Below are 27,458 nucleotides of genomic sequence, written 5' to 3'. Positions count from 1 at the left end.
AGATGATGGTGGCAAATATTAGGCCTTTTTTTAAAAGGATGTTTGAGGGCCGGCCCCATGGCTTAGTGGTTAAGTGTGCGCGCTCCACTACTGGCGGCCTGGGTTCAGGTCCCGGGCGCGCACCAATGCACTGCTTCTCCGGCCATGCTGAGGCCGCATCCCACATACAGCAACTAGAAGGATGTGCAACTATGACATACAACTATCTACTGGAGCTTTGGGGAAAAAAGGAGGAGGATTGGCAATAGATGTTAGCTCAGAGCCAGTCTTCCTCAGCAAAAAGAGGAAGATTAGTATGGATGTTAGCTCAGGGCTGATCTTCCTCACAAAAAAAAAAAAGGATGTTTGATGCCTTTAGTTGTCTTTGTTATTTCTCCTCTTGGGTAGAGAGGTGGGGAGAGGATTTTCTATCTCAAGATTTTTAGATGGGAGAGTAACTTTTTTACCTTCTTTAGGAACACCATTCCCTCCCTCCCCCCTGGGATAAAAGTAACATATGCTTAGTATGGAATATTAGGAATATACAGAAAATGCATAATTTTATCCTTTAGAAATTAGAGTTAATGTTTTGGCAAATTTCCCTCAGTCTTCTACATGGTTTAAATATGAGGTCATAGTATAGATACAGTTTTCTAATCTTATTTTAAAGGAACTTAAATTTCTCTTCATTATAAAACAAATCAGAAAATAGAAAAACAAAGAAAACATTTGAATACCCACAGTTCCAACTTCCACAGGCAACCACTGTTGACTCTTCAGATAACTTCTTTGTATGTTTTCTTTTTACAAAAATGGAATCCCAGCACATGTACTGTAAACTACTTTTTTTAACTTAACACATGAGTATTTTTCTACAACTCTGACTTTTCTTCTACATTTTTAAGAGCTGCAAAATATTCCTAGCTGTGGATGTTCCATAGTCCATGGAAAATTATTTCCAATCTTTCTTTCTTTAGACAGCACTGAAATGAACATTTTTTTGCAACTACGTTTTTACTTATTTCTTTTTTATTCAGGATGAGTGGTCTGACTTCTGACATGTACTTCTAAGTGGACCTCCCAATAAATTTGTAGTCGTTTACACTTCAGCCATGCATGAGAGTTCCTGTTTCTCGTACCCAGTCCAGCTTTTCAAATTTTAACTTCTTTAATTGTTAAATTGATAGGCCAAAAGTATCACATTAGAAAAGTTTTCTAATTGCTAGTGAGGTTGCGTATTTTCCTTTATATCATTGATCATTTGCATCTCTTCTTTTATGAATTGCCTTTTCATATCCTTAGCTCCTAACTATTGGGTTATTCATCTTTTTCCTATTGATTTATGAGGTTTTTAATATATAAATAATATAGCACATCCTTATATAAATTACAGATGATTTTTCCCACTTTGTTATTCTCATTTCCTTTTTATTTTAGAAAATTTTAGCTTTTAAGGAACCAAATCTATTGTTTTTTTCCTTTATGGTTTCCACTTTTGAAATCATGCTGAGCAACCCTTCCCTTTTCCATTTCCTCTGGTAATTTCATGGCATCACTTTTAATATTTAAATTATTGGTGTAAGGTGTATTTAGCAAACTCATATTCATTTTTTCCAGATGATTAAAACTTTTTATAAGTATCACTTTGAATGTTTACTAGTCTGTCAAATGGATGTACTTACTATTTAGCATTATTTGCAATAGCCAAGATATGGAAGCAACCTAAGTGTCCATCAGTAGATGAATGGATAAAGAAGTGGTGTACACACACACACACACACACACACACACACACACACACACACAGAGGAATATTACTTAGCCATAAAAAAGAATGAAATCTTGCCATTTACAACAACATGGATGGACCTAGAGGGTATTATACTAAGAGAAATAAATCAGCAGAGAAAGACAAATACCATATGATTTCACTTATAGGTGGAATCTAAAAAACAAAACAAATGAACAAACAAAACAGCAAACTTACTCATAGATACAGAGAACAAACTGGTGCTGACCAGAGGAGACGGGGTGAGGAATTGGGCAAAATAGGTGAAAGGGATTAGTGGTACAAACTTCCAGTTATAAAATAAGTCACAGGGGCCGGCCCCGTGGCCTAGTGGTTAAGTTCGGCATGCTCTGCTTTGGTGGCCCAGGTTAGGTTCCCTGGCCCGGACCTACACCACTCGTCAGCAGCCATGCTGTGGCAGCGACCCACATACAAAACAGAGGAAGATGGGCACAGATGTTAGCCCAGGGCCAGTCTTCCTCACAATAAATAAATAAATAAGTCACAGGAGATGTAATGTACAGCATAGAGAATATAGTCAATATTGTGATGTCTTTGTATGGTGACAGATGGTTACTAGATTTATCATTGTTATCATTTTGTAATGGATATAAATGTTGAATCACTATGTTGTACACCTGAAACTGACATAATACCATAAGTTGGCTAAACTTCAATAAATTAATTGATTGGTTGATTAAATAGCAGCCAGAAAAAGTATCACTTTGAACGACTGTTTAACATTTTGTTGTATATTGGGTCGGCCCCACAGCGTAGCGGTTAAGTGCGTGCGCTCCGCTACTGGCGGCCCGGGTTCAGATCCCGGGCGTGCATCGACACACCGCCTCTCCGGCCATGCTGAGGCCGCGTCCCACATACAGCAACTAGAAGGATGTGCAACTATGACATACGACTACTGGGACTTTGGGGAGAAAAAGGAGGAGGACTGGCAATAGCTGTTAGCTCAGAGCCGGTCTTCCTCAGCAAAAAGAGGAGGATTGGCATGGATGTTAGCTCAGGGCCCATCTTCCTCACCAAAAAAAAAAAATATTTTGTTGTATGGATGTACTTTTTCTTTTTTTGTGAGGAAGATCGGCCCTGAGCTAACATCTGTTGCCAGTCCTCTTCTTTTTGCTTCAGAAAGATTGGCCCTGAGCTAACATCTGTGCCAGTCTTCCTCTACTTTGTATGTGGGTCACCACCACAGCATGCCTTGTTGAATGGTGTAGGTCTGCACCAGGATCTGAACCCATGACCCCCTGGGCCACCGAAGCAGAGCACACCAAACTCAACCACTACGCCACCGGGCTGGCCATGGTGTACTTAATTTAATCACCACGTTGTTGGACATTAGTTTGTATCTGTATTTTCAGTACATAAATGCTCGTGGGGTAAACATCTTTATTCATAAACCTTCACCCACAAATCTTTATTTCTTTAGGGTCCATTCCTGGGAGTTGTGTTACTGCATCAGTGGGTGTGAACATTTTTACAACTGTTGTTACATACTGCCAAATTGCTTTCCAGAGCAGTTTGCCAATGATGTACAAGAGTGCCCATTGCACCTCAGGGAGAGTTGCTTTTAGACATTGTCTTTTTACTGTTTTTCTAGAAATCCGAGTGGATGACAACAACTTGCAATCACGCACTTTATGCTATTTGTGACGTATTTACCCAGTTTTATGAAGCTTTGAGTGAAGTTCTTCTTTCCGATGTATTTGCACAATTGCAGTGGTGTGTAAAACAAGGTACTCTTTATGTCTCTAGGCATTATTTTCCTTGACATAGTCCTTAAGAAGAGGTTAATTTTTTCAATATATAAAAGCATGGATGTAATGCCAAGGAGTATAATTGTATAATTTAATTGGTGAAAATGTAAATTTTGTAATTTAATTAGAACATGAAAAGAACTTCCCCACCAAATCAGTTTATAAAGCATTTCTTTAAGATGAGATGTAGTTATTTTTATATTTTAAAAGATATACCTTTGTACATTATACTATTCTTTTTGCTTTTGTATATGTTTGAAATTTTCTGTAATGAAATTTTTTTAGAATGTACTGTGGGAGTCAAGATCAACAGCTTCATCAATGGACATTTTTTGTTTGAGTACTTCTGTGTTTATTTTAGTGTGTATTAGGAAAAATGCCCACGTAGTACATTGCCTCTGGATTCCATAGATAGTTTTGGGTTAGGACGAGGCTTAATTTAGTTAAGTTTTTCAAAACGTGACTCAGTTTTAAGATAAATAATAAAACAATTGGTAGTGATATGGCAGAAATTGGAAACGTAGTGTTAGAGTGACTAAATTTTTAGAAACATTGGTCTAACATTTTCCATCTTCTTTTACCATTTCTTGTACAGAAAGCCAGTTAAGTAAGTAGCAAAATATTGACCTTCCTCCATCCCGGCAATAAAGCTATGATAAATAATTTTACCTCTTTAGGGCCTACTTAAACTATAAAAATTTTAATACTGTCTATAGTGTTGCTTCTGTTTAAGCCTACAGATTTTTTGTGTAGTCTCCACCTCACAATATGAAGCATCAGCAATCTGGTGGGAATCAAAGCAGCAGTTGAAGTTTAATGATAGATGTGGCTTTATTTTGCAGATAATGAGCAGTTGGCTCGGTCAGGTACAAATTGCTTAGAAAACTTAGTAATATCCAACGGCGAGAAATTCAGTCCTGATGTTTGGGATGAAACGTGCAATTGTATGTTGGATATTTTTAAAACAACCATCCCACACGTGTAAGTGTTAATGCGATTATTGCTATTTACTTCTGGGTTCAGTGGATATCTTAAATAAAGCTCCGGGTTTCTTTTCACATTGATCATTTTCCTTCTCTTACATTCCCTTAAGTTTGCTGACGTGGAGGCCTGTAGGAATGGAGGAAGATTCATCAGAAAAACATTTGGTAGGATTTTTTCTCTTTTTTTTTGGTTGTCTTTTCTCTGATCTCATAATAGAAACTTAAGCAGCTTAAAGAGTTTGTGTTTTTCTCATGGGAAGGGAGTAAAAAAGGCTATAAGCTCTAAAAACTATATATGTTAATTAACATATTTTTTAGAAAGTGCAGAGAAATATTAAGAAAATAAGTCACCTCACCCAATAAAACCACAGTTTATTTATATTTCTAGTCTTTTCTTTATGTGATTGCATGCACCATAACTCATACATGTTTGAAATTTGGGCTCACGTAGCCCATAATGTATTATTTAACACCATTGTGAGCATTTCTCCATATTTTTATTTATTTTTTATTTGTTTGTTTTTTTTTTGTGAGGAAGATCAGCCCTGAGCTAACATTCGTGCCAATCCTCCTCTTTTTGCTGAGGAAGACCAGCCCTGAGCTAACATCTATAGCCAGTCCTCCTCCTTTTTTTCCCTTTTTCTCCCCAAAGCCCCAGTAGATAGTTGTATGTCTTAGTTGCACATCCTTCTAGTTGCTGTATGTGGGATGCCGCCTCAGCATGGCCGGACAAGCGGTGTGTCAGTGCGCGCCCGGATCCGAACCTGGGCCGCCAGTAGCGGAGCACACGCACTTAACCGCTAAGCCATGGGGCCGGCCTCTCCAGGTTTTTAAATATTCTTTGAGAACAGCCTTTTCAGTGGCTGCACCTTATTATAATTTACTTAACTGATTCTCTCTTGTTGGACTCAGGTCAGTTCTAGTGTTTCACTGTTATAAATAATACTGGTGTAATTATCCTTATTTACTGCCCTCCTAAATAAAGAGTGCTTTCCTCCACACCAATGAAATAGTAGTTCTTATTTTTTATGTGAGGCTACAGAAAGAAGTTCTAATTCAAGTCTTACTTTAAAATACTTTGGTTTGGGGGCCGGCCCAGTGGCGCAGCAGTTAAGTGCGCACGCTCCGCTTTGGCAGCCCCGGGTTCACAGGGTCAGATGCCGGCTGTGCACTGACGCACCGCTTGTCAGGCCATGCTGTGGTGGCGTCCCATATAAAGTGGAGGAAGATGGGCACGGATGTTAGCCCAGGGCCAGTCTTCCTCGGCAAAAACAGGAGGATTGACATCGGATGTTAGCTCAGGGCTGATCTTCCTCACAAAAAAAAAAAAAAATACTTTGTGTTACAGCGGGTTTGTACTGTTAACTTCTATCCCCAAATAACCATAAGGCCATTAGATTTTTTTTTTTTTTTTTTTTGTGAGGAGATCAGCCCTGTGCTAACATCCGCCAATCCTCCTCTTTTTTTGCTGAGGAAGACGGCCCTGGGCTAACATCTGTGCCCATCTTCCTCCACTTTATATGGGACGCCGCCACAGCATGGCTTGCCAAGCAGTGCGTCGGTGCGCGCCCGGGATCCGAACCAGCGAACCCCGGGCCGCCGCAGCGGAGCGCGCGCACTTAACCGCTTGCGCCACCGGGCCGGCCCCAAGGCCATTAGATTTTGAAAGGCATTTGGCATATAGCAACTTAAAAGTGAAGCACATTATTTAAACATTTTCTTCTGCTTCTGCTTCTGTCTTCTGCTGTCAACTTAATAAAAAGAAAAAGCTATCTCACTAGTTTATTTTTGAACTTGATCTCATTAAAAATTTGTCACACTCGTTGTTAAATCATAATATGTAGGAAAATGTCCTCTAAATTAGAATAAGAAAATGTGAAATCTTAATGGGAGGGAGAAATAATTGAAATTCATAATCTTTCCTATGCAGCTTTTGAGAAGTGCTACATTAAGCATTCAGTATAATTTTACTTCAAGCTGAGCAAGACACTTAAATTCAAGTTGAGCGAGCAGTGTTAAAACAGGCACATCTCTGCCCAGGTACTGAATTGTGGATGAAGAGCAGTGAACGTTGTATTTCTCTCTGGTTTACTTTTAGGATGTGGATCTGGACCGCCAGTCTTTAAGCAGCGTAGATAAAAATGCCTCTGAGAGAGGCCAGAGCCAACTCTCTAACCCGACCGATGACAGCTGGAAAGGTAGACCATATGCAAGTAAGGCCACTTTTTTTTTTATTGTTTTTACTTAAAATTATTTTAAATAGGTAACGCATTTACTTGATTCAGATACTCAGAAGGGGCAAAAGGGTAAATACAGGAAGCCTTTCTTCCACCCCTGTGCCTCCCCTGTGGCAACCAGTGTCACCAGTTTTTTAATGTGCCTTTCCAGAAACATTTTGTTCATATACAAGCAAATGCATTTCCATATACACACATACATATGTATATCCGTATTTACATATCAATTCTCCCCCTCTCATTTTTGTACAAATTATGAAATACTGTACATTATTCCTTTTTCACTTAATATATCTTGGAGATTGTTCAAAATCAGTACCTAAAGAGCTTTCACATTCTTTTATACTATTGTACATTATCCCAGGATGTCCATGCACTATTATTTGTTTATTTGGGTTCCTACTAATGGACATTTATGTTATTCCCAGTCTTTTTGTGTTACAAACAATACTACATTGAATCACCTAATACATGTGTCATTTGTGAGTTTACCTGTACAATAAATTCCTAGAGATAGGATTGCTGGGTTAACAGATAAGCGCACTTGCCTTTTTCACAGATAATTCCAGATTGCTGCCCACTAAGGTTGTACTTGTTTACATGATCTTTGAGAACACCTAGGTGATACTTGGTATCTTTGGAGTAGTTTTCATTTGCAGCTCTCTCATTACGAGTGAAACAGAGCAGTTTTTCATGTGTTTAAGAACTATTTCTATTTTTTTCTACGAATTATCTGTTTATAATCTTTGCTCATTTGGTATTGATTGTTGATCTTTTTTTATTGGTTTGGAGGAGCTTTTTATGTGATAGAGATTCCTTTTCTGGATATGAGTTTCAAATTACTTTTACCAGTTTGTCTCTCATTGTTGCTTATGGTGTGTTTTACTGTCTGTCATTTAAAAAAATAGGTTGAACAGTTGCTCTGAGCCAAGCACTGTACCATGTGTTTCACCTGTGATGCGTGTAATCCTCATGCTAACCCTTTGAGCAGGTACTCTTTACATTCGAGTGAACTGGGACTTAGATGACGTGACTTGCCGATACGTAGTAGAGTTCAGGCTCAGACGCACTTGTGGCTGACTGAGAAGTCAGAACTTGTCTGGTGTTAGTCTGGTCTTTATTTTAAAGTTGTGTGCCCCGTTGTTTTCCTTCACAGCAGTGCCCCCCTCTTCTCAACATGCCAGGCTATAGGTGTTCACACTGACGTTAACTTCTGAAGCAGCGCGTTAGACAAAGCCATGTGTGATCACCATTATCTTTTAAAGGCATAAAAAACAATCACCCTGGAAATGCATTAAAAAGGCACTGTGGGGGCCGGCCCAGTGGTGCAGGCGGTTAAGTGCGCGCGCTCCGCTGCGGCAGCCCGGGGTTCGCCGGTTCGGATCCCGGGCGCGCACCGACGCACCGCTTGTTAAGCCCTGCTGTGGCGGCCTCCCACATAAAGTAGAGGAAGATGGGCACGGATGTTAGCCCAGGGCCACTCTTCCTCAGCAAAAAAGAGGAGGATTGGCGTCGAATGTTAGCTCAGGGCTGGTCTTCCTCACAAAAAAAAAAAAACGAATAAAAAAAGTTAAAAAAAAAAAAAACGGGCACTGTGTTGGAGACTGATGCCTTGTTCCTCAGTAACCGCAGCACAACCAGTTTCTCTCCAGTGTCCAGGGAGAGAACGAGCTCTGTTTCCTCATCAGCTCCAGATAAAGAAGTTGGCTTGTGGTGGGAGGGTGGCAAGTATACATTTCTTTAAAGAGAACTACTCTCAGTGCAGCAAAACATCTGTACACTGAGAGGTGCCTGGGACTCAAGGACCTGCCATTCCTCCAAGGAACAGTGCTTTGTTTCTTCCAGTCTCCCATCTCAGCCCCTGTTCTGGGCATGAGCTCAGTGAGTGGAGCAGTGGGCAGAGTCTCTGAGACTGCTTGTATTGTTTTCTTTCCTTCTTTTAATTTTTGGTCCAAGATGGTATAATTGAATTGGCACAAATTACAACATTGCAACTCCACTGTATTCTTTTTCAATTAAAACTAATTCTGCATGGAGAATTTATATACATATAAATTATATATATATGTATATATACATATATATATATATAATTTCACAGCCACTTTCAAAAACTTGAAGATGACCCAACCTACTTGTTTTCCATCACTAAATGCTTTATTTAATGTTTTCAACATTCTGATCCTATGACAACAAGTTGAATAAGAAATCTCTACTTTTACTACAGTCAAATTGGCCAACACTTATGAAGTACCTGACATGGGTCGCCCTTGAGCCCAGGGATTGAGAAAATAAAGATGGATAAGACACTAGTTGGAGACTAGTCAGTAGGCAGAAACCACACCAATAATTTGAACAGGGAAAATTCTATGTAAAGAATTGTTAACTAGTCACAGATGGCTCACCACTAAAACAGGTAAAGAGCGACTCTTGAGGGCACAGAAGAAGAAAGTGTGGAAAGCAGCTGCTCCCTCCAGGGCGGACAGAAAGTGATCCCGAACTAGGAACTTAAATGAGCCGCACCCCTGTCCCTCCAGACTGAGCTTCAGACGTCTTTGGAGCGTTTGGCTACTGCAGCACCCTGTAGCCTCCTGGGTTAGGGCACAGTCGGCAGCCGAGCTGTAGGAGTGGCGGCAGGGGAACTTGCTGAGGGACATGGAACCTGCATAGCTGACTCCCTCCCCTTCTTCAGGTCTTTGCCCAAATATCACATTTCTGGAGAGACCATTCCGGACCAGCTTCTTTAAACTTGCAGCCCCACTCTGACAGCATCCCTGCCTTATCCCCGTCCCTACCTTACGTCGTCGTCGTTGGACATACTCTGTCTTACACTCAAATGTTGTGTACTGTCTGTCTCTGCCGCGGGGGCAGAGACTTTTGTCAAGTTTATTCATTGTTATGCCACAGCATCAAGACCTGCGCCTGGCACTCAGTAGGAGCTCAGTGAATATTTACTTGTTACTGGCTGAATCGTTATTAGGGTTAATCTTTATCATCTAATATAGATCAGAAACTGTTTGCCAGCCTCCTCATCAAGTGTGTGGTCCAGTTGGAATTGATACAGACCATTGACAACATCGTGTTCTACCCTGCAACGAGCAAAAAGGAAGATGCAGAGCACATGGTTGCTGCCCAGGTAATAAGAGCAGGCCTCGAGGGGCCGGCCTGGTGGCGCAAGCGGTTAAGTGCGCACGCTCCGCTGCGGCGGCCCGGGGTTCGCCGGTTCAGATCCCAGGCGTGCACCGATGCAGCGCTTGGCAAGCCATGCTGTGGCGGCGTCCCATATAAAGTAGAGGAAGATGGGCATGGATGTTAGCCCAGGGCCAGTCTTCCTCAGCAAAAAGAGGAGGATTGGCAGATGTTAGCTCAGGGCCGATCTTCCTCACACACACGCACCAAAAAAGAGCAGGCCTCGAGAAGGGCATCCTTGTCTTTGGGGAAGTTGCCCAGATGCAGTGGTGTGCTGGAACCAGCTCATACTGGCTCACAAGAGCCCATCATGCTCCTCTCTTCCCAACCACTTGTTCAGTGACATCATATTGGTAGCTTGAAATTGACAATGATGGGAGTATTTACACCACAGAAAGCAGCAAATGCTAAAAATCAGGGCTTCTTTTTTTTTTTTTTTTATCCCCTGGAGAGCCAGTTTACCAGCATGCTACTGCTCAGATGCCACCCCTCACCTCGGTGCTTCGAAACAAGAGTGCTATTAATCCCGAGGTCTATTCCTCGTTATTGGTATACAGTTGAATCATAAATAACTGAGAGGGAAAATATGTGGATAAAGATACTAGTTTTCCCTTGAGAAAGTTCGCTTTTTTGTTTTGTATATGCGGTCTTCTTTATATACAGTATTTTTGGAAACAGAGAATTGAGTGTCCAAAAGTTGGACAGTAACCTTACACCTTGGGTTGCAAACTGAAGTGCTTCCTGGACTGGCAGATCCTGTGAGTGAGTGCGGCAGGCTCGCTGGGACTGTGGGAGACCAGGGAGCTCCAGCCCAGCTAGAGCTGCAGCCAGCCCCCTCCCAGTGTATAATTCATTGGTTTTAGTATATGCACAAAATTGTGCAAACATCACTACTGTCAATTCCAGAATATTTTTTTCACTGCAGAAGGGAACGCCCTAACCATTAGCAGTCATTCCTTATTCCTTCCTTGCCCCAGCCCTCGGCAGCCACTCATGTACTTTCTGTCTCTATGGATTTGCCAAATCTGGATATTTCATATTAATGGAATCATATAATATGTAAGCTTTTGTGTCTGGCTTTTTTCACTTAACATAATATTTTCCAGGTTCACTTGTGTTGTAGCGTGTATCAGTACTTCATTATCTTTCATATTTATATATGACTTAGTAGTCCATTGTATGGCTATACCACATTTTGTTTATCCGTTCATCAGTTGATAAACATTTGGGTTGTTGCCATTGTCTGGCTATTATCAATAATTCTGCTGTGAGCATTTGTATACAAGTTTTTATGTGGACATTTGTTTTTAATTCTCTTGAGTATATACCGAGGGTGAAATTGCTGAGTGGTATGGTACCTGTGTGTCTACCTTTTTGAGGAACCGCCAGTTCCCCCAGTAGCTGCACTATATTTACATTCCTATGAGCAGTGCATGAAGGTTCCAGTTCTTTCACATTCTCACCAATGGTTGGTATTGTCTTTTAAAAAAATTATTATGGGGGCCGGCCTGGTGGCATAGTGGTTAAGTTCGCGTACTCCGCTTTGGCAGCCCAGGGTTCGAAGGGTTCAGATCCTGGGCGTGGACCTATGGACCGCTTATCAAGCCATGCTGTGGCAGGTGTCCCACATAAAAAATAGAGGAAGATGGGCACAGAAGTTAGCTCAGGGCCAATCTTCTTCAAGCAAAAAGAGAAAGATTGGCAACACATGTTAGCTTAGGGCTAATCTTCCTCACCAAAAAAAAAAAAACAATTTCTTTCCGTGAGTATGTTTTGAGACCCACACCTTGTATCACATATATTACAGTTTGATTTTCTCATTTTCCAATTTCTTTATAAAGTAAAAAAAGAGGACTGTGCAATCCTGTAGTGAAATAATTGGAGAAATACACACTCCTGTTCATGCAATAAAGACAGTACTGACAAAACTGAAACTATGGCCAGCAATGCCCACCACCACGCAAGAGCTCAGTATATTCTCTCACCAGCCAATGAGCAGGAGTCTAAATGGAAAATAGTTCAGGGTGTTGAGGAATAAAGTGTATCTTACACAGAAGGTGACTTTTGGAGAGTTACGACTGCCTTTCTCTGATATTACAATGTCCCAAACCACTCCATCTTCTTTACTTAGCCCTCCCTTTCCCCCTTCCCCAGCAAGACACACTAGATGCGGATATCCACATAGAGACGGAGAATCAGGGCATGTATAAGTGCATGTCTTCCCAGCACCTCTTCAAGCTGTTGGACTGCTTGCAGGAGTCCCATTCATTCTCAAAGGCCTTCAACTCCAATTACGAGCAGCGGACTGTCCTATGGCGAGCAGGTAAGGCCACACAGCAGATATGACAGGTAGCCACACTGGTCATCATCCTAAAACATGAAAGCCTTTGGGAAATTCCTCATTTTGTAAACATGGCTGGACTACCTTACCAGATATTTTCATGCTTAAGGGAGAAAGAAAGGAAATGTTGGAGAGATTTCATCCCAGTACCGGGAGTATTACCTGGCACACGGGAGATTCTCAGTAAGTATTTGAAGGAAAAATAAATTGAAAGTTAGAGACTTGGATTGATGTAGCAAGTCAAGAAATTTTACATTAGTTTAAAATTGTTTAGTTAAATATGATGACAGTCTAGGAGAAACAGAAAGCATTTATACATTTCCTGAGGCTTTTAGGGGTTCTCTGTCTTCCCCACCTCTAAAAATAAATACATAAATCCTGGAGTGACGGTGGAAGTCTCATTTTTTTAACTTTGCACAAAAGTGATACTTTATATAATTTTTGTATTGTTACCATTACTTTTTCTCCCCAAATGCCTATTTTAACCCACAATTTTAAAATGTCATTTTTCTCTATGACTTTAAAATATCTAAATGTTTTATGTCTTTGCCTATAATAAGGTTTTGCTTATGAGAGTGGTTTACACATCTCTGTGGCTGATTGGTACTATTTTGTTTAAGAAAATGTGTTCTTATATGTGCTTTGTGAAAAGAAAACATCTAGCAACTTAGAAAAATGCTAGAATTCTTAAGAGCTGTTACATTTGAGGTGAAACAAATGGCTTCACCAGCCAGTGAGCAGAGTCTAGTGGAGAACAGTTCAGGACATTGAGGAATGAAGTGTATCTTATACGGAGGATGAGATGTCGTGACTGCCTTTGTCTGATACCACAGTTGAGCTGTGTTAAGATGTGAGATGTTTCACGATTTCCTAAAGTAGCTAGATTGTGTTCCCACATGATTTCTCAGCAGTATCCTAGAAGTGTGCACTATTTATATGACTATCCGATCTCTAGGTTTTAAGGGCAAGTCTAAACCCAATCTTCTAAAACAAGAAACCAGCAGCCTGGCCTGTTGTTTGAGGATCCTTTTTCGAATGTATGTCGATGAGAACCGCAGAGATTCCTGGGCAGAAATACAGCAGCGACTTTTAACGTAAGAAAATTGGTTTCCAATTACATGTCTTATCTGTAATACACAAAATACATCACAACAATACTGTGAATTGAAAGGGCAAGAGAAAAATACCTACACGCTGAAGCCCTCTTAGGCCGTTTTCCTTTTTGTTTTTTCCTTCTATTTAGTGACTCTTCTGTTTCACTTTTATTCATGCCCTGAAGAGGGCAGGGCCTCGTTTCTTTCATTCATAGGTTTCCTAAGGCACAGCAGCCTGGGCAGTGAGAAGTGCTCTGAGCTCAGAGTCAGTAGCCTGGAGTGAAGTCCTTGCTAGGTTCTCTTTAGAGCACTGTCAGCTCTCACATCCCATCATTCCTTCTTTCCAAGAGGAATGTGTTAGAATCATACGGACACTGGAAGCACTTGCTTTGATTGTGCCGAAGTGCAGCAATGGGGAGACAGCTGGAGGCCGTTGAGAGGGCCCCAGACAGAAGAGTAGGTCTTTGCCACCAGCGTCTTGGGCAACTGTGAGCAAGATGCTTATGTTTGAGCCTTGTTTTACTCCTTTAAGATTAAAAAACAGTAATATGCAGTGCTGCTCCTGTGCAACCGTGTGATAAGACATGCACTCTCCTGAACTGCTGTTAGGGTGTGTACAGTGACAGGATCTTTCTGGAAATCAGGTGGCATTCTATATCAGGAGCCTTAAAATGTTCAATCTTTCTTTGAGTCAGTAATTCCACTGTTATGGAATCTATTTAAGAAAATATCTTAGAAATAGGAACCATGATTACCACACAGAATATTCACTACAGACTTATTTATAAGGAGAAAAAATTTAAAACAGCCCAGTTATGGAATGGATAACTAAATTATGATATATCCTATGATAGAATGTTATGTAGCCATTAAAAATGAAGTTTTTTTTAATTGAAGTCACTTTGGCTTTTAACATTGTGTAAATTTCAGGTGTACATTATTATATTTCAGTTTCTGTATAGATTGCATCGTCTTCACCACCAACAGTCTAGTTTTTATCCGTCACTGTACACATGTGCCCCTTTACCCCTTTCGCCCTCCCCCAGCCCCTTTTCCTCTGTTAACCACTAATCTGTTCTCCTTATCTATGTGTTTATTTGTTTATCTTCCACATATGAGTGAAATCATACAGTATCTGTCTTTCTCTTTCACTTAGCATAATACTCTCAAGGTCCATCCATGTTGTTGCAAATGGCACGATTTTGTCTTATGGCTGAGTAGTAAAAATGAAATTTTTAAAGACTAATTTTCCTTGATGTGGAAATCAATAAGTTTCACCACAAAAAAGCAGGATGTAAAAATATATATACTTAGGATTTTCAGCAATGTTTTTTAAAAATCATAGACATAAAAGCTGGAAGGAAATATGCCAAAATATTGTCATGTGTCCCTTAGGATGATGGAATTATGGGTATTTTTTCTCTTATAATTTTATACACTTTTCAGTCATCTTACAATGAGAATATATGACTAACAAGTCATCAACTGAAAAAAGAAGTAATTAAAAGGGACACCAGTAGGTCATTTCAACTCAAATTAAGCCCAAAAGAGAATTACCTATGTCGTCTCCTAAAGTTTCTCTAAAGGAGATACATAAATGTTAAGTTTTTAGCATAAAATGTTAAAAAAAATAGCAATTGTATGTGATGTGAGGAGAGAAAGGCAGTGTGTAATTAACAGTGGATAATAAGCTCTTATGCTTATTGTGCTACAGACACTGATTGAGCCCTAGACACGTGCCTGGTCTGAGCTAAACTAACAATGAGCATACTTATTTCATTTAATCTTCGCAACAGCCCCTTGAGTTTGGTACCAATATTTGTCCCCATTTGACAGCTGAGGAAATTGAGGCTCAGCGATTTGCTTAAGTTGGCACAGCTAGAGCAGGTGCTCAGTAAACACTCACTGCAGCAGCAGAGTTCTCCGCCTAGGAGAGTGTGCGATGCTCATCTTTTGTTGACGTGCCCCCTCTGATTCTTCCAGCGTGTGCAGTGAGGCTCTGGCCTATTTCATCACGGTGAATTCTGAAAGCCATCGGGAGGCCTGGACAAGTCTCCTGTTGTTACTTCTAACAAAAACCCTCAAAATAAACGATGAAAAGGTATAAACAAGTAAACTGATGTCTCCACTAGGACATAGGTTTGGGTTGGCTTTTTACTCAGAGGAGCTATTTCTGAAATAGTTTTTTCTCAGTTCTTCCAAGGATGGTTACATAACTAGCACCATTCTAGATGCATTGGAGAGAAGTTAATTGATTACAAAAAATGGATGCCTTAGATTAGGGGGGTTTTTCTCTCAGAAGAGCCCCGGTTGAGAAAGGCTGAAGTTGAAACTATGCGTGTTGCCGTTAAACAGCTGTGGTGATTTTCAGCATGGCTGTGTTGGAAGAGAGGGTTGAGATTGTGAAACTGGTTTAGAAGTGGGAACTTGCTTTACTAAAATGAAAGTTGACTTTGGTAGCAAGGCTAACCCCAAATAATTTGTGTTTAGAGTTAAGTATAATTAAAAGAAGTTTTAATTTGCCAGTTTTTTGCACCAACTTTCTAATAGCAAGATAATCACCAATATTGCAGGAAGTTCCAGGGTGAGGTGAAGACTTGAAAAACTAGTGTCAAAAAGAGTTCCATGTCAAATTTTATCTCTCTCCTTCTCTCCCACCTCAAGTTTAAAGCACATGCTTCAATGTACTACCCCTACTTGTGTGAAATTATGCAGTTTGACCTGATTCCTGAGCTCCGAGCAGTTCTGCGGAAGTTCTTCCTACGGATAGGTGTTGTGTATAAGATATGGATTCCAGAAGAGCCATCACAGGTACCAGGGACCCTGTCACCACTGTGGTAGCACTGGCTCCTGCGGGCCACTGCTGCAGCTCTGCAGAACGCTCACCATGCCACTTCTGCCTGGAACACCTCGGGAAGAGTCAGATTCATAGAAACAGGGAGTCGGCATCTTGGAGCTCAGAATGGCCTGGGTAAAGATGGCCTCTACGCTGGTCCCATCAGAGGCCCTCACTAAGGCGTTGTGGTATTTCATTAAACTGTTGCATACCCAGTTAACACAGTTGTTGGGGAGTCTGTTTCATCTCTGTCATTCCATTTTACTGATTGAACTGTCTGTCAAATCCGTCATCACACATGCCGTCATTTTCCAGCAAAGTCCCATGATTGGTGGTAAATGTTTTGTCAGAGGAAGTCGTTCTCCTTGAAAATACTGAACATAGCTGTATAGGTTCGTGATTATTAGAGAGTATGTTAATAAAATTTCTTGTAACGGCTAAGTGCCACCTAACACATGCTGGGTTTTTTGTTGTTTGAGTGTGTTAGAGAAGTTTGAGTGTTTTTGTCAGTTTTGAGTCAGCTGTAGTTAGATTAGTTTGGGGAAAGGTAGGGGAAAAAAGGGTTTTTTTTTGTTTTATTTTGTTAATGTCTGAGTGATTTTTAAAGTATTTTATAAGAAGATATTATTGAAGATTTGATTGAAGGCAGAGTTTAGTAATTAAGTTAGAATTAAGAGCTTGCAAGGTTTAAAAAAAATGTAGTACCTCCTGGCTCTCCCTGTTTTAGTAACTTGGGGAGAAAAAGTCTATAGGAAAAAGCAAAAAATTTAATGAAGATGATTAGCCTTCCTTGAAGTAAGTATTTGTGGAGGGGTATTAAATTAAAATTACCAGAATACATTGTCCATCTTATACACTCTGAAATCTAATATATGAAGTAGTAATGAAAATGAAGTAGTAATTTAAGAGTTAATTTATATTTGAGTAAACCTTTTATTTTTACCTCAGAATAGTGAGCGTACTAATTGTTAGATCCCTGCTTCGCACAGTCCCCATTAATGGGCCCTCGAGAGAGGGATAGTGACTGTGCGTGAGAAGGGTCGCCCATGAGCCTCCTCAGCCACACGTCATGAGTTGAACCAGAGTAGACTTGTGCTGTTGTGGGGCCAGCACAGCTGAACTGGCTCATGGCGGGAGGTGGCATGTGCCCAGTGCTTCCGTTAATTTGAGCCTAGGAGCTGAATTCTTTGGAAAGGTTAGATTCTGGGGTCTTTATTACATTAATGATGGTGCAATACTCTTAACTGCAGTAGAACTGAATTCTGATGCAGCTTATTTAAAAGTGGGCAGTATACAAATGTGGCTCGAAGCCTGCAAGCAGTATATGTGGAAGCTTTATTTATTCTGAGTCAGTGAGAAAGAGCACACACACTTCATTCTCTGCCCTCTCATCCACTGCTCACCTAGAGCAGCATCCAGCATTAGAGAAAGTGTTACACAGAGTTATAAAAACATTCAGACTTCTACCTGTGCCCTTTAGTCCTGTAAATTGGGTTCTATTGATGTCAACTCTGGTGCCTTAGAAGTTAGTAAGTTGGGAACCTATCTATAAAATCGGATATTTTTTCTTTATAGAGAAGGATTTCTGGTGCTTTTGTTTACTAAGAGACCGATTTCTTAAATTTTTTTGTTTTTAACAGCCTTGAGAAATGTTTGGTTTGGGCCAGCAGTACTCTGTCTACTTTTTTCCTTTCCCCCAAAGTGTTTTAATTTCTCTACCAAAGAAAAAAAGAGCAGGTTTAGGTTTTTATGTTATTTACATACGTCAAAGAGGAGCTGTATAATTCAGTGGGAAGGGACCGTGGGAGAGTATTTTACTGTGAATGGAAAATGTTAGCACATTTGACTGACTTGTCCTGGAATCCGTCACAGCTTTACTCTGCAACGTGGAACTTACGTTCTAAGACTTACTCCCTGGGACTGTAGCTCGTCACAGCCTCAGCAAGTCAGTCACCTCCATCAACAATTTGTACTAAAGGTATAAATGAGAAACACACGTGCTCGTTCATACTTACATTTTCTATACAGCTGCGTCCCTGATTGGAGATTTTTCCTTTCCTTCTGAGGTTCTCATGTGACATTTTCTGCATCGAATGTGACCGCGAGACTCTTCCAGTGTATTCCTACTTTTAATTTTTGCCTGCTCTTGCAGAGCAGGAAATGTGTAAGCGCATTTTGTTACTTGCTGAAACATTCAGGTTTTAATTTCTTTTTAACTTTGTCTTTTAAAAGATTTGATTTTCTGAATGAGGCATTTGAATTGTACCAGCATGGACCTTTAAAAAACTGGATGTAGGGGCCGGTGCTGTGGCGTAGTGGTTAAGTGCACGCACTCCGCTGCTGGCAGCCCGGGGTTCGGATCCCGGGCGCGCACCGACACACCACTTGTCAGGCTGTGCTGTGGCAGCGTCCCATATGAAGTGGAGGAAGACGGGCACGGATGTTAGCCCAGGGCCAGTCTTCCTCAGCAAAAAGAGCAGGATTGGTGTGGATGTAAGCTCAGGGCTGATCTTCCTCACAAAAAAAAAAAAGAAAAAACTGGATATAAAACCATTTTAGGGTAGTTTTTCTTGTCAGTGGACCGTGATGTACAGAGGACATCCCTTACCTTCAGTAATAAGCCATTCAGCCTACTTCTATTTTGTGAATAAATCTATTCTATCTCATGGTGAACGTGGCTTGTGCCACTCAAACACTAGTGAAAAGGGTGTGGGTGACTCTGCAGCACTGGGCCAGGACACCATTTACAGTTATGAACACAGCTATGGACAAGAGGGAAGCATTTCCAAGGCCTTATTTCTTTCTCAGAATGCTTTAAGTGTTGATTATATGTGCTGGGTCTCTAGAGAAGTTTTTATTTGTTACAATAGTGCTGCTCTGAGCAATTTTATTTTCCTTCATGGTCCTTTAGGGAAATCACCAGCTTTGGCATCTTAACAACAAACAGGGGATGGGAACTTTTATTTCTAATGTGCATCTTTAGAGTCAAATACACCTTTTCCCTGTTACTCCTTGTGTACAACCAAAGAACATACATTATGGAAATTGTATAATAATATCTGGAAATACAACACTTTCCTCTGACAGGGGACTTTTGTATAAAATGCAAAGAAAAACTAAACTTTTTTGTTGTTCTTTTGTGATTATGGCTGTACATTTAGTAGTCTTCGTAATTATTAAAGGAACCTGCTGACAAATGCTAGTGTGACCATCTCATTCAAATGTTTGTTGTTACGATGCAAACGGATATTGGTTTAAACAGAAGCTGGATTCTAAATACTGCATCTTCTGCCTTGTTTTAATATTTGTGTTAAGGTAGACACAGCTTGAACTCATGTGAAATCCTGAAGTTTTGCTATCAGCAGCTTTGTAGTTTTGGAAACAAAGAAACCAAAGCTGAATATTTAAAAGAATGAATATATCTGGAAATCCTTGCTCTCAAAAAAAAGACACTCATCAAAAGTGTGGTTTTCTCAGTGTTCTAATTTTTAAAAAATTTTATCTGCATATTTGCATCAAATATTTCTTTATGTGCAAAATGTATGTTTTACCTCCTTAAAATGCCTAAAAGTTAGTTAATAGCTACTTTTGTTTAATCTATACACAATGATTAAGTGCATTTAATATTGGTAATTTAATGAAAAGCATTCCTTGCCCAATGGATGTATACATTTTTGAAAGAATAGCAGAATTCTATAATATGAAATGCTATGTAAAGTTTTCTATGTAAAAATACTATGTATAATACTGTTAAAATATCCCATGCTTTAATCAGGTGGTAAATCAATAAAGTTTTAAAAAGTAAAGCTCTTTTTAATGTAGTAATTAATGTATATATATCAAGCCATAGTTTTGGGTTGGTTTGTTCTTGTGGCAGATATAAGCTTGTAGTTCTCAAATGGTGGTAAAATTTGGCCTTAGTATTTAATGAATCTAATTATTAATGGGAGAAGAATAATTGTGGGTTTTTTTTTTTTAAAGATTTTATTTATTTATTTTTTTTCCCCAAAGCCCCAGTAGATAGTTGTATGTCATAGTTGCACATCCTTCTAGTTGCTGTATGTGGGATGCGGCCTCAGCATGGCCGGAGAAGCGGTGCGTTGGTGCGCGCCCGGGATCGAACCCGGGCCACCAGCAGTGGAGCGCACGCACTTAACCACTAAGCCACGGGGCCAGCCCTAATTGTGGGTTTTAATTTTTTTAAGTAAGATTCTCCTCTTCCCCCCTCTAACCGCATCCCCCCAACTCTGTGAAAGGGAAAAAAATCCAGTCATAAGAAGATTCTTATTTATCTCCTGAATACACTTTAACTGATTAACTAGTTTGACCAGTGAGTTAGTTCCCAAGAGAAGACAAATCTCTTGCTGGCATTGAGGGCAAGATTACAGAGGACGACTCATAGGGTAGCCAACTGGACACTGAGTGGGAGACAGAATCCAAGGTTCATACAGAGTGCCCACATATAAAGACAGTAGGCTTCGCTTTACTGCTTCTGAATTCAGAATCCATTCTTTCTGAAGTATTCTAAAGTTGTATATCATTATTGTACTTAAAATATTCCACTGCTGAAATTGATCAGTACATTGTTGTCTTTATTAATTCACTGGAGTAAAACTTCTGCTGTCTGTGGTACTACATTTCAGGTGCTTCCAGTGAGGAACAAAAGGACAGCCCTTTCTTCTGGAAAAGGTTTCTAAAGAGTCTTTATCTCTTCAAAGCAGATCGTGCCTGGGTTTTGTCTAGAGTAGTGGCTTTCACCGTGCTGCCAACCAGTGGTTTTCAGTCCTGTCTCCAGGGGACACTTGAGACACTTGGCAATGTCTGGAGACATTTTGGGTTGTCACAGCCAGGGGTGGGGAGGATGCTACTGGCATCTAGTGGGCAGAGGCCAGGGATGCTGCTAAACATCCCGCATCACAAGGAATGACCCAGCCCCAGTGTCAGTAGTGCTAAGGTTGAATGAAAAACCCTGAACTAAAGTGACTTCCTTCCTCTGAGTCTATCAAGGCTTCTTCAGCGTGGTCTTGTGGGACCTACCGTGGTCTTGTGGGACCTAGAAGTCCGTCTGTAGCAGATACTTGCAGCTTTCGTTGGCCTTCCTGGAAAAAAAAAACAGTCACTTCTGCTTACCCATTTTATGAAGGAGGGCCTGCTGAGGTCACTGGTGGGGCAAGGGCCAGCTCCACCTTATTTAAAGTGCTACTTATTTAAGCGTTTTGAAAGGTAATTTCAGCATTATACTGTATTTGTACCTTGCCAACACTCTGGAACACATTTTAGGCAAAAGTACATTTTCTTTTGCAGAGGACCAGAGTGGTTCCCTGGAATTTTTGCAAACCTGTGTAACGTGCCTGTTGTCTAGTTTAAGAAATGTGCTAAATTGTCCTCGGGTTATTTATTTCTGTCACATCTTAGGAGTGTCCAGCTTAGTAAATGCAGCTGCATGCCCGCCAAAAGAAGGAGGAGTAGGAGTGGGGACTCCCCAAGGATTCTGGCAAAAATGATTTTAGTATTTTTTTAAATGCCTATTTCCAGGCACAAGCCAACCTTATCTGGTGCTCAACTGAAGATTGAACGTTTGAGGATAATTTTGTATAATAGTCAATTTTCATCTTTCCAAGAGACTCCCAATTTTCACATAAACCTTCTATAGCTTCCTCTTCATTAACCTAATTCAGACTTGCTTAAAGAATTTATCTTGATTTATGTTCAAGGAATATCCATGTGTTCTAGTAAACTTATTAGCTTGAGTAAATTTGAGCTTAAATAATGGCATAGTGATTGATTTTCTTTTCCATAGTGCTATGTGTTTCTGAGAAGCAGACAAAAACCAAGCCCCATTCAGTAGGAGAGGCAGTGGACAGATCATGGAAGCTGGAAGAACTCTGTGCAGAAGGATTTGTGCTAACTTTCTGCCCTTTTTGAGCATTAGCAATATCAGGCTATTAATGTCACTTTTTAAAGAACTAACATTTATTGATGGTTTACTGCACTCCAGACACCTTACCAAGTGCTTTGCATACAGGAAGTCCTTTAAACCTCACAGAACTGAATGAAACAGCAGTATTAGACCCCCATTTTTTAGATGAGGAAACTGAGACCCAGAGAGGCACTGAGGCTGCGGACCTGGATCACACGGTTGGAGGTGGGACTCAGACCCAGGCTCTGTCTTCAGAGCGCACACGCCACCATCACACCAACCATGTTGCCTCTCGCTGCACAGGTTAATCAAGGGGAAGGGGCAGGGAAACCAAGTGGGGCATTGTCCTGGTGTCTGAGGAGCTTATGTGCCAAGGCCCCTGTTTGTCAGGTGAACTGCTTGGGTACTACAAACACCTGAGTTAGAAACAGTCTTTACCAGACCTCTTACACTGGCCTTTGTAGGGCCATCCTCAGCCCCTTTCATGACCAGCATGGATACTCAGAAGTCGAGGAAAGGAACCGTGACTGGCAGCGAGAATGGAAGAGGAAGTGAGCCGATGCTGAGGTTGGGCCAGTAAGCCCTTGTGGTTTTCTCCTTGTCCTAGTCTCACCTCTTTCCCACCAATTCATCAACTGCCTTCATTTTTCCACTTTATTACACACCTCAAGATTCACCAATTCGTGACTTCTTAGAGTTTCACAGTTGCTCCTGCCTCGGGGCCCCTGCCCTTGCTGTTCCCTCTACCTGGAATGCTCTTTCTCTAGATTGCTCCATGGCTGGTTCCTCCTCCGCCTGAGTTCAACCCAAAGGCTAACCTTTCAGCTGCCTTCTTCATGTCCCCCTCCGAGCTCACTGCCACCTGCAGTGACCCGTTTGATGTCTGTCTCGCCCACTGGAATGTAAGTGCGTGAGGGCAGGAACCATGGCTGTCTTGTTTATGGTAATCTCACCAGCTGGAGCACAGTACCAAACACACAGTAGGCACTCGATGAATTTTTGGTGAAAGAATGCAGGAATTTCTTAAGTGGAAATTCTAGGATGATCACGGGACAGTTCACAAACTCGGGGAAATTAGGTCATTTCCTTTGTTTTCTCAGGTTGCTGGCAATTCCACTCTCCGTTTGCCTTGCTCGGCTTGAGGAGGAAGCCGCCACCCGAAAGACCTATTTCCCCTCCATACCTGCCGTAGTGGAAATCAGCCCTAGGCACCTGCTTCCCTCTGAGAGAGTTCTGGAAGGTGCTCAGTGCTCAAATGCAAAGGCCACGGGTGCCCACAAGGCTTTGGTTTGACATTCCACATTCCCTGGACTCCTGCTGGTTTCCCTTCCCCCTCCCCCTCCACCAAAGAAGGAGAGAAAGAAACTTGTTCCTCCTGATAGGCTTCCCTCTTGATCATTTTATATGCTCTTACCATTTCAACCATTGTTCATCTTTTTTTTTTCATTTCTGTGATAGCTCCTAGCAGCAAAATAATGATAATAGTACTAATGACCATTTATTGGATTCTTAATTTGCCAAGCATTTGCTCTGCACACATCATCCCCTTTAATTCTCACACTTCATACGGTAGGTACCATTATCATCATTCACACCCCACCTTTTATAGTGGGGTACCTGGGCTCAGAGAGGTCAAAGAACTTGCCTAAAGCCACACAGCTAGATTCAAAGCCTCACAGTCTGGCTCTAGAGCCTGCCTCCTAAACGCTGCCCCACACCACCTCTCGTGCTTGAGAGCCAATAGCTCCGTCCCCATCCCTCTCCTTCACTGCACCTTGATGCCCCCTTCAGTCCCTCCCTCAAGAGGGTCTCACACAAGGGAAGGGCCATTTTGATGTGTTGGGTAGCAGACAGACAGACGTACATCGTGTGGACACTGCCCCAGTGGGCAGAGAGCATAGCATAGCACTGATGTCTGCAGGCTCGGGGCCAGAAATACAAATGTGGGCTCACATGCACTACGTCTAAATATTTAAAAGTTATATGTCAAGATAAGATTTCCAATAAAACACATTCTATCCTCCTTCCTTGATAAATAATACCTCAGTAAGACCTGGAAGTCCAGAGTCAAAGGTTGAATTCTCAGGTTCCACAGAGTTCCATGCCAGAACATGGCAGCATGGGGAGAATTGGCCCTTGTCCTGCACCCTTTCTCCTCCCACCTCAAGCCTCAACCTGCACCACAAGGCTTTGAATGTGTGTGTGTGGCTATCCCGCTCTGTCCAAAGCCCTTGCAAACACACGTCTGCCCCCAGTCACACTTCCAGCTTTGGGGTGCTCACAACTGCTGTGTATTTGCTCTCAGAAGTGACCCAGACAACAGGTTTCCACAGACTCTGGGAGAGGGCTCAGATCCTATGGGTGGGGAATTCCAGGGTCCTGTATTACTGGAACGTGGTCTGAAAGGGGTGACCCGGGCCCTGGGTGAGCACACCCACTTGGCCCACGGACCCCTCGCCTGTAGGGAGGGAGCAGCTGGAGGAGGGCCAGAGTGGAGCCCCCTAAAGCACAGGGGCCAAGGCAAGGGTCCAAAGGCTTGCCCAGGTCTAAAGCAATACCAGCGGGGAAAACGGAGGACTGGGGACAAGGGGAGGATGCCAAATACACTCCACCCAGTCACAAAATGGTCACAATAGCTAACTGTTGGACGTGAACTTCCCAGGTGTGCTTTCACGGGCTTCATATATATTGGCTCTTGAATCTTCACAACCACTCTAGGAGGCAAATCACTATTATTACTCCTATTGTAGAGATTAGGCAACTAAGTTATAAGTAACTTGCCCAGTGTCACAGACGGCATTGGGATCTTAACCTAGGTAGCCTGGCTCAAGTCCATGCTCTTAACTAGTGTGATACAAAAGAATAACAGAAGAGTGTCAATAAAGGGATGGTAAAAATACATCAAGATATGTCAATTACATCTCCATAAAGTTGGGAAAAAAAGATATGCCAGGAAATTGTTAACCGAAAGAAAGCAGGTCTGACAATGTTGATATCAGACAAGATAGAATTGGAAGAGGAAAGCTCTGAAAGGGCCAAAGAGGAATATTTCACATTGTCAAATGGTAGACTTCATCAAGAAACATCGGCACCAACCTTTATCTACCTAATAGGTTCAAAATATAAACAAAACCCGACTGAAGTACACTTTAACAACGACAAAGCCAGAATCATGATGGGAGACTAACATGCCTCTCAGAGAACATAAGATAAAGAAAAATTTAAAAATAAGGGCATAGAGGACATAAATAATCAACATATTACCTACAGCTAACATCCTTGTTAGCAAAAGACCAAATGCTTTCCTGTTTGTGAATTTTCCACCAGGTGCACCTGTGTTTAAAAAGAAACGAAGGTACCTCTATTTTTAAAATGGTAAGAAATATCCATCTGATACTTCTCAATTTTAGCTATCAACACTCTTCTGCATCTCAGTTGGGCTTTAAAAGTGAGATTGAGGGGCCAGCCCCATGGTGTAATGGTTAAATCTGGCACACTACGCTTCGGGAGCCTGGGTTTGCAGGTTCAGATCAGAGCACGGACCTACACCACTTGTCAAACCATGCTGTGGCAGTGACCCACATACAAAATAGAGGAAGACTGGCACAGATGTTATAGCTCAGGGCTAATCTTCCTCAAGCAAAAAAAAGGAGGGGGGGAAGATTGGCAACAGATGTTAGCCCAGAACGAATCTTCCTTACCAAAAAAAAAAGAAGTGAGATTGAACCAAAAGAATACTTGTTCTTTCTAAGCACAGCCGAAAATATCCTTGCTCTTCTGAATCAAAATAAAACGTAAAATTAGGGCCGGCCCCATGGCGTAGCGGTTAAATGCGCACGCTCCGCTGCTGGCGACCCAGGTTCGGATCCTGGGCGCGCACCGACGCGCCGCTTGTCCGGCCATGTTGAGGCCGTGTCCCACATACAGCAACTAGAAGAATGTGCAACTACGACATACAACTATCTACTGGGGCTTTGAGGAAAAAGTAAATAAATAAACAAAATTATAAAAAAAAAAAAAACGTAAAATTATCTTCTCTGCAGAGCACACCATAGATAACACGTCTTTTCAGAAAGTCTTTCCATACACTAGACAGATTGTCTTATCAGGGTTTGGAAAAAAAGAAAACTGCATGAATACTCAGTTCTTGCTCCTCAAAGTGGCTGAATTATTTTCTTTGATTTCCAACACAGTACATTAGAAGTTGTAGCAAACCTACGAGTGCGTGCGTGTGGTGGGGCTGGGGCTGATTCCCAGGGAGACTTCAGGTATCATCTGTGCCCCGTGGAGAGGGAGCACATGAAAGCCTTTCCAAGACCCTCACCTGCATGGTTCTTCTTGTGGCTGCAAAGGGTGAGGGGAGAGGGCACAATCTTGGCACTGCTTGAGGCCTTCCTGCAGAAACTGGCAGAGATGCTAGACCGACACAAGATGCCAGCCAGCCTCCTTCGTGATTAGCTCTCGGAGATGGAAAACTGTTAAGTCATCAGGGTCCTTCTCAACAGGACTGGAGGACAATGTTTGTCCAGGAAAGCAGATTAGTATGATTAAAGATGATTACTTTACAAGGTGGAAAGCTTGTACTTTTGCTGCAACGGTAAAAATCATCTTTTCCACCAATGTCCTAATAACTTATACCTTTCTCAATGGACTTCACCTATTTATATACAGCATTTATTCAACATTCAACAAATATTTATTAGCAGGTACTGTGTGCTAGGTACCAGGGGTAGAGCTGTAAATAGGATAAATAAGGTCCTTGTTCTAACAGAGTCCTTAGGCTGCTGGGGGAGAAACAATTAATAGAGAGAAAATTAACTGCAGAGAGTGATAAATGCTATGAAGAAAACAGAACACTATGATGCAGCTAGGGCTGCCAGATAAAATACAGTACACCTGATTCAAAGTGAATTTCAGATAAACAATGTATCATTTTTTAGTATAGGTCCCATGCAATATTATAAAAAATGATGCATTGATTTTCTGAAATTCACATTGAACTGGGTGTCCTGTATTCTGTTTGCTAAATCTAGCAACCCAAAATGTCACGCTACTGGGTGTGAGGAGTGGGCAATTTCAGACAGGGTGGAAGGCCTCTTTGAAGAGGTGGCATTTGAGCTGGAATCTGAATGTAGAGAAGGAGCCAGTCATTCAGAGATCTAGCACAGCTTTCCAGGCATAAGAAAGAGCAAGTGTAAATGCTCTGAGGTGGGAATAGCTTGGAGCTTGGAAGAACAGAAAGGAAGGTGGGGTAGCTGAGCTGAGTGAGGGTGGAGAGGAGGAGGAGGGGACAGGATGAAGTCAGACAGGTTGGCAGGGGC

At 41.5% G+C, this 27,458-nt stretch overlaps 1 protein-coding gene across 1 annotated transcript in view; it reads left to right on the top strand.

The window, feature by feature from the left end:
• ARFGEF2 (ADP ribosylation factor guanine nucleotide exchange factor 2) overlaps positions 1-20,020 on the top strand; it is a 97,837-nt gene extending 77,817 nt beyond the window's left edge. The window contains exons 31-39 of the mRNA XM_058562510.1: positions 3,381-3,516; positions 4,380-4,518; positions 4,631-4,685; positions 6,619-6,733; positions 9,763-9,893; positions 12,101-12,269; positions 13,243-13,381; positions 15,365-15,482; positions 16,046-20,020. Coding sequence (XP_058418493.1) covers positions 3,381-3,516; positions 4,380-4,518; positions 4,631-4,685; positions 6,619-6,733; positions 9,763-9,893; positions 12,101-12,269; positions 13,243-13,381; positions 15,365-15,482; positions 16,046-16,222 — 1,179 coding nt within the window. The 3' untranslated portion in view covers positions 16,223-20,020. The remainder of the gene's footprint in view (positions 1-3,380; positions 3,517-4,379; positions 4,519-4,630; positions 4,686-6,618; positions 6,734-9,762; positions 9,894-12,100; positions 12,270-13,242; positions 13,382-15,364; positions 15,483-16,045) is intronic.
• The last annotated feature ends 7,438 nt before the right edge of the window (positions 20,021-27,458 follow it).

The sequence above is a fragment of the Diceros bicornis genome, chromosome 19 (genome assembly GCF_020826845.1).
Source record: "Diceros bicornis minor isolate mBicDic1 chromosome 19, mDicBic1.mat.cur, whole genome shotgun sequence".
Lineage (NCBI taxonomy): Eukaryota > Metazoa > Chordata > Mammalia > Perissodactyla > Rhinocerotidae > Diceros > Diceros bicornis.
The sequence above is the reverse complement of the archived record's forward strand: the minus strand, read 5'-3'. Positions and strand labels throughout refer to the sequence as shown.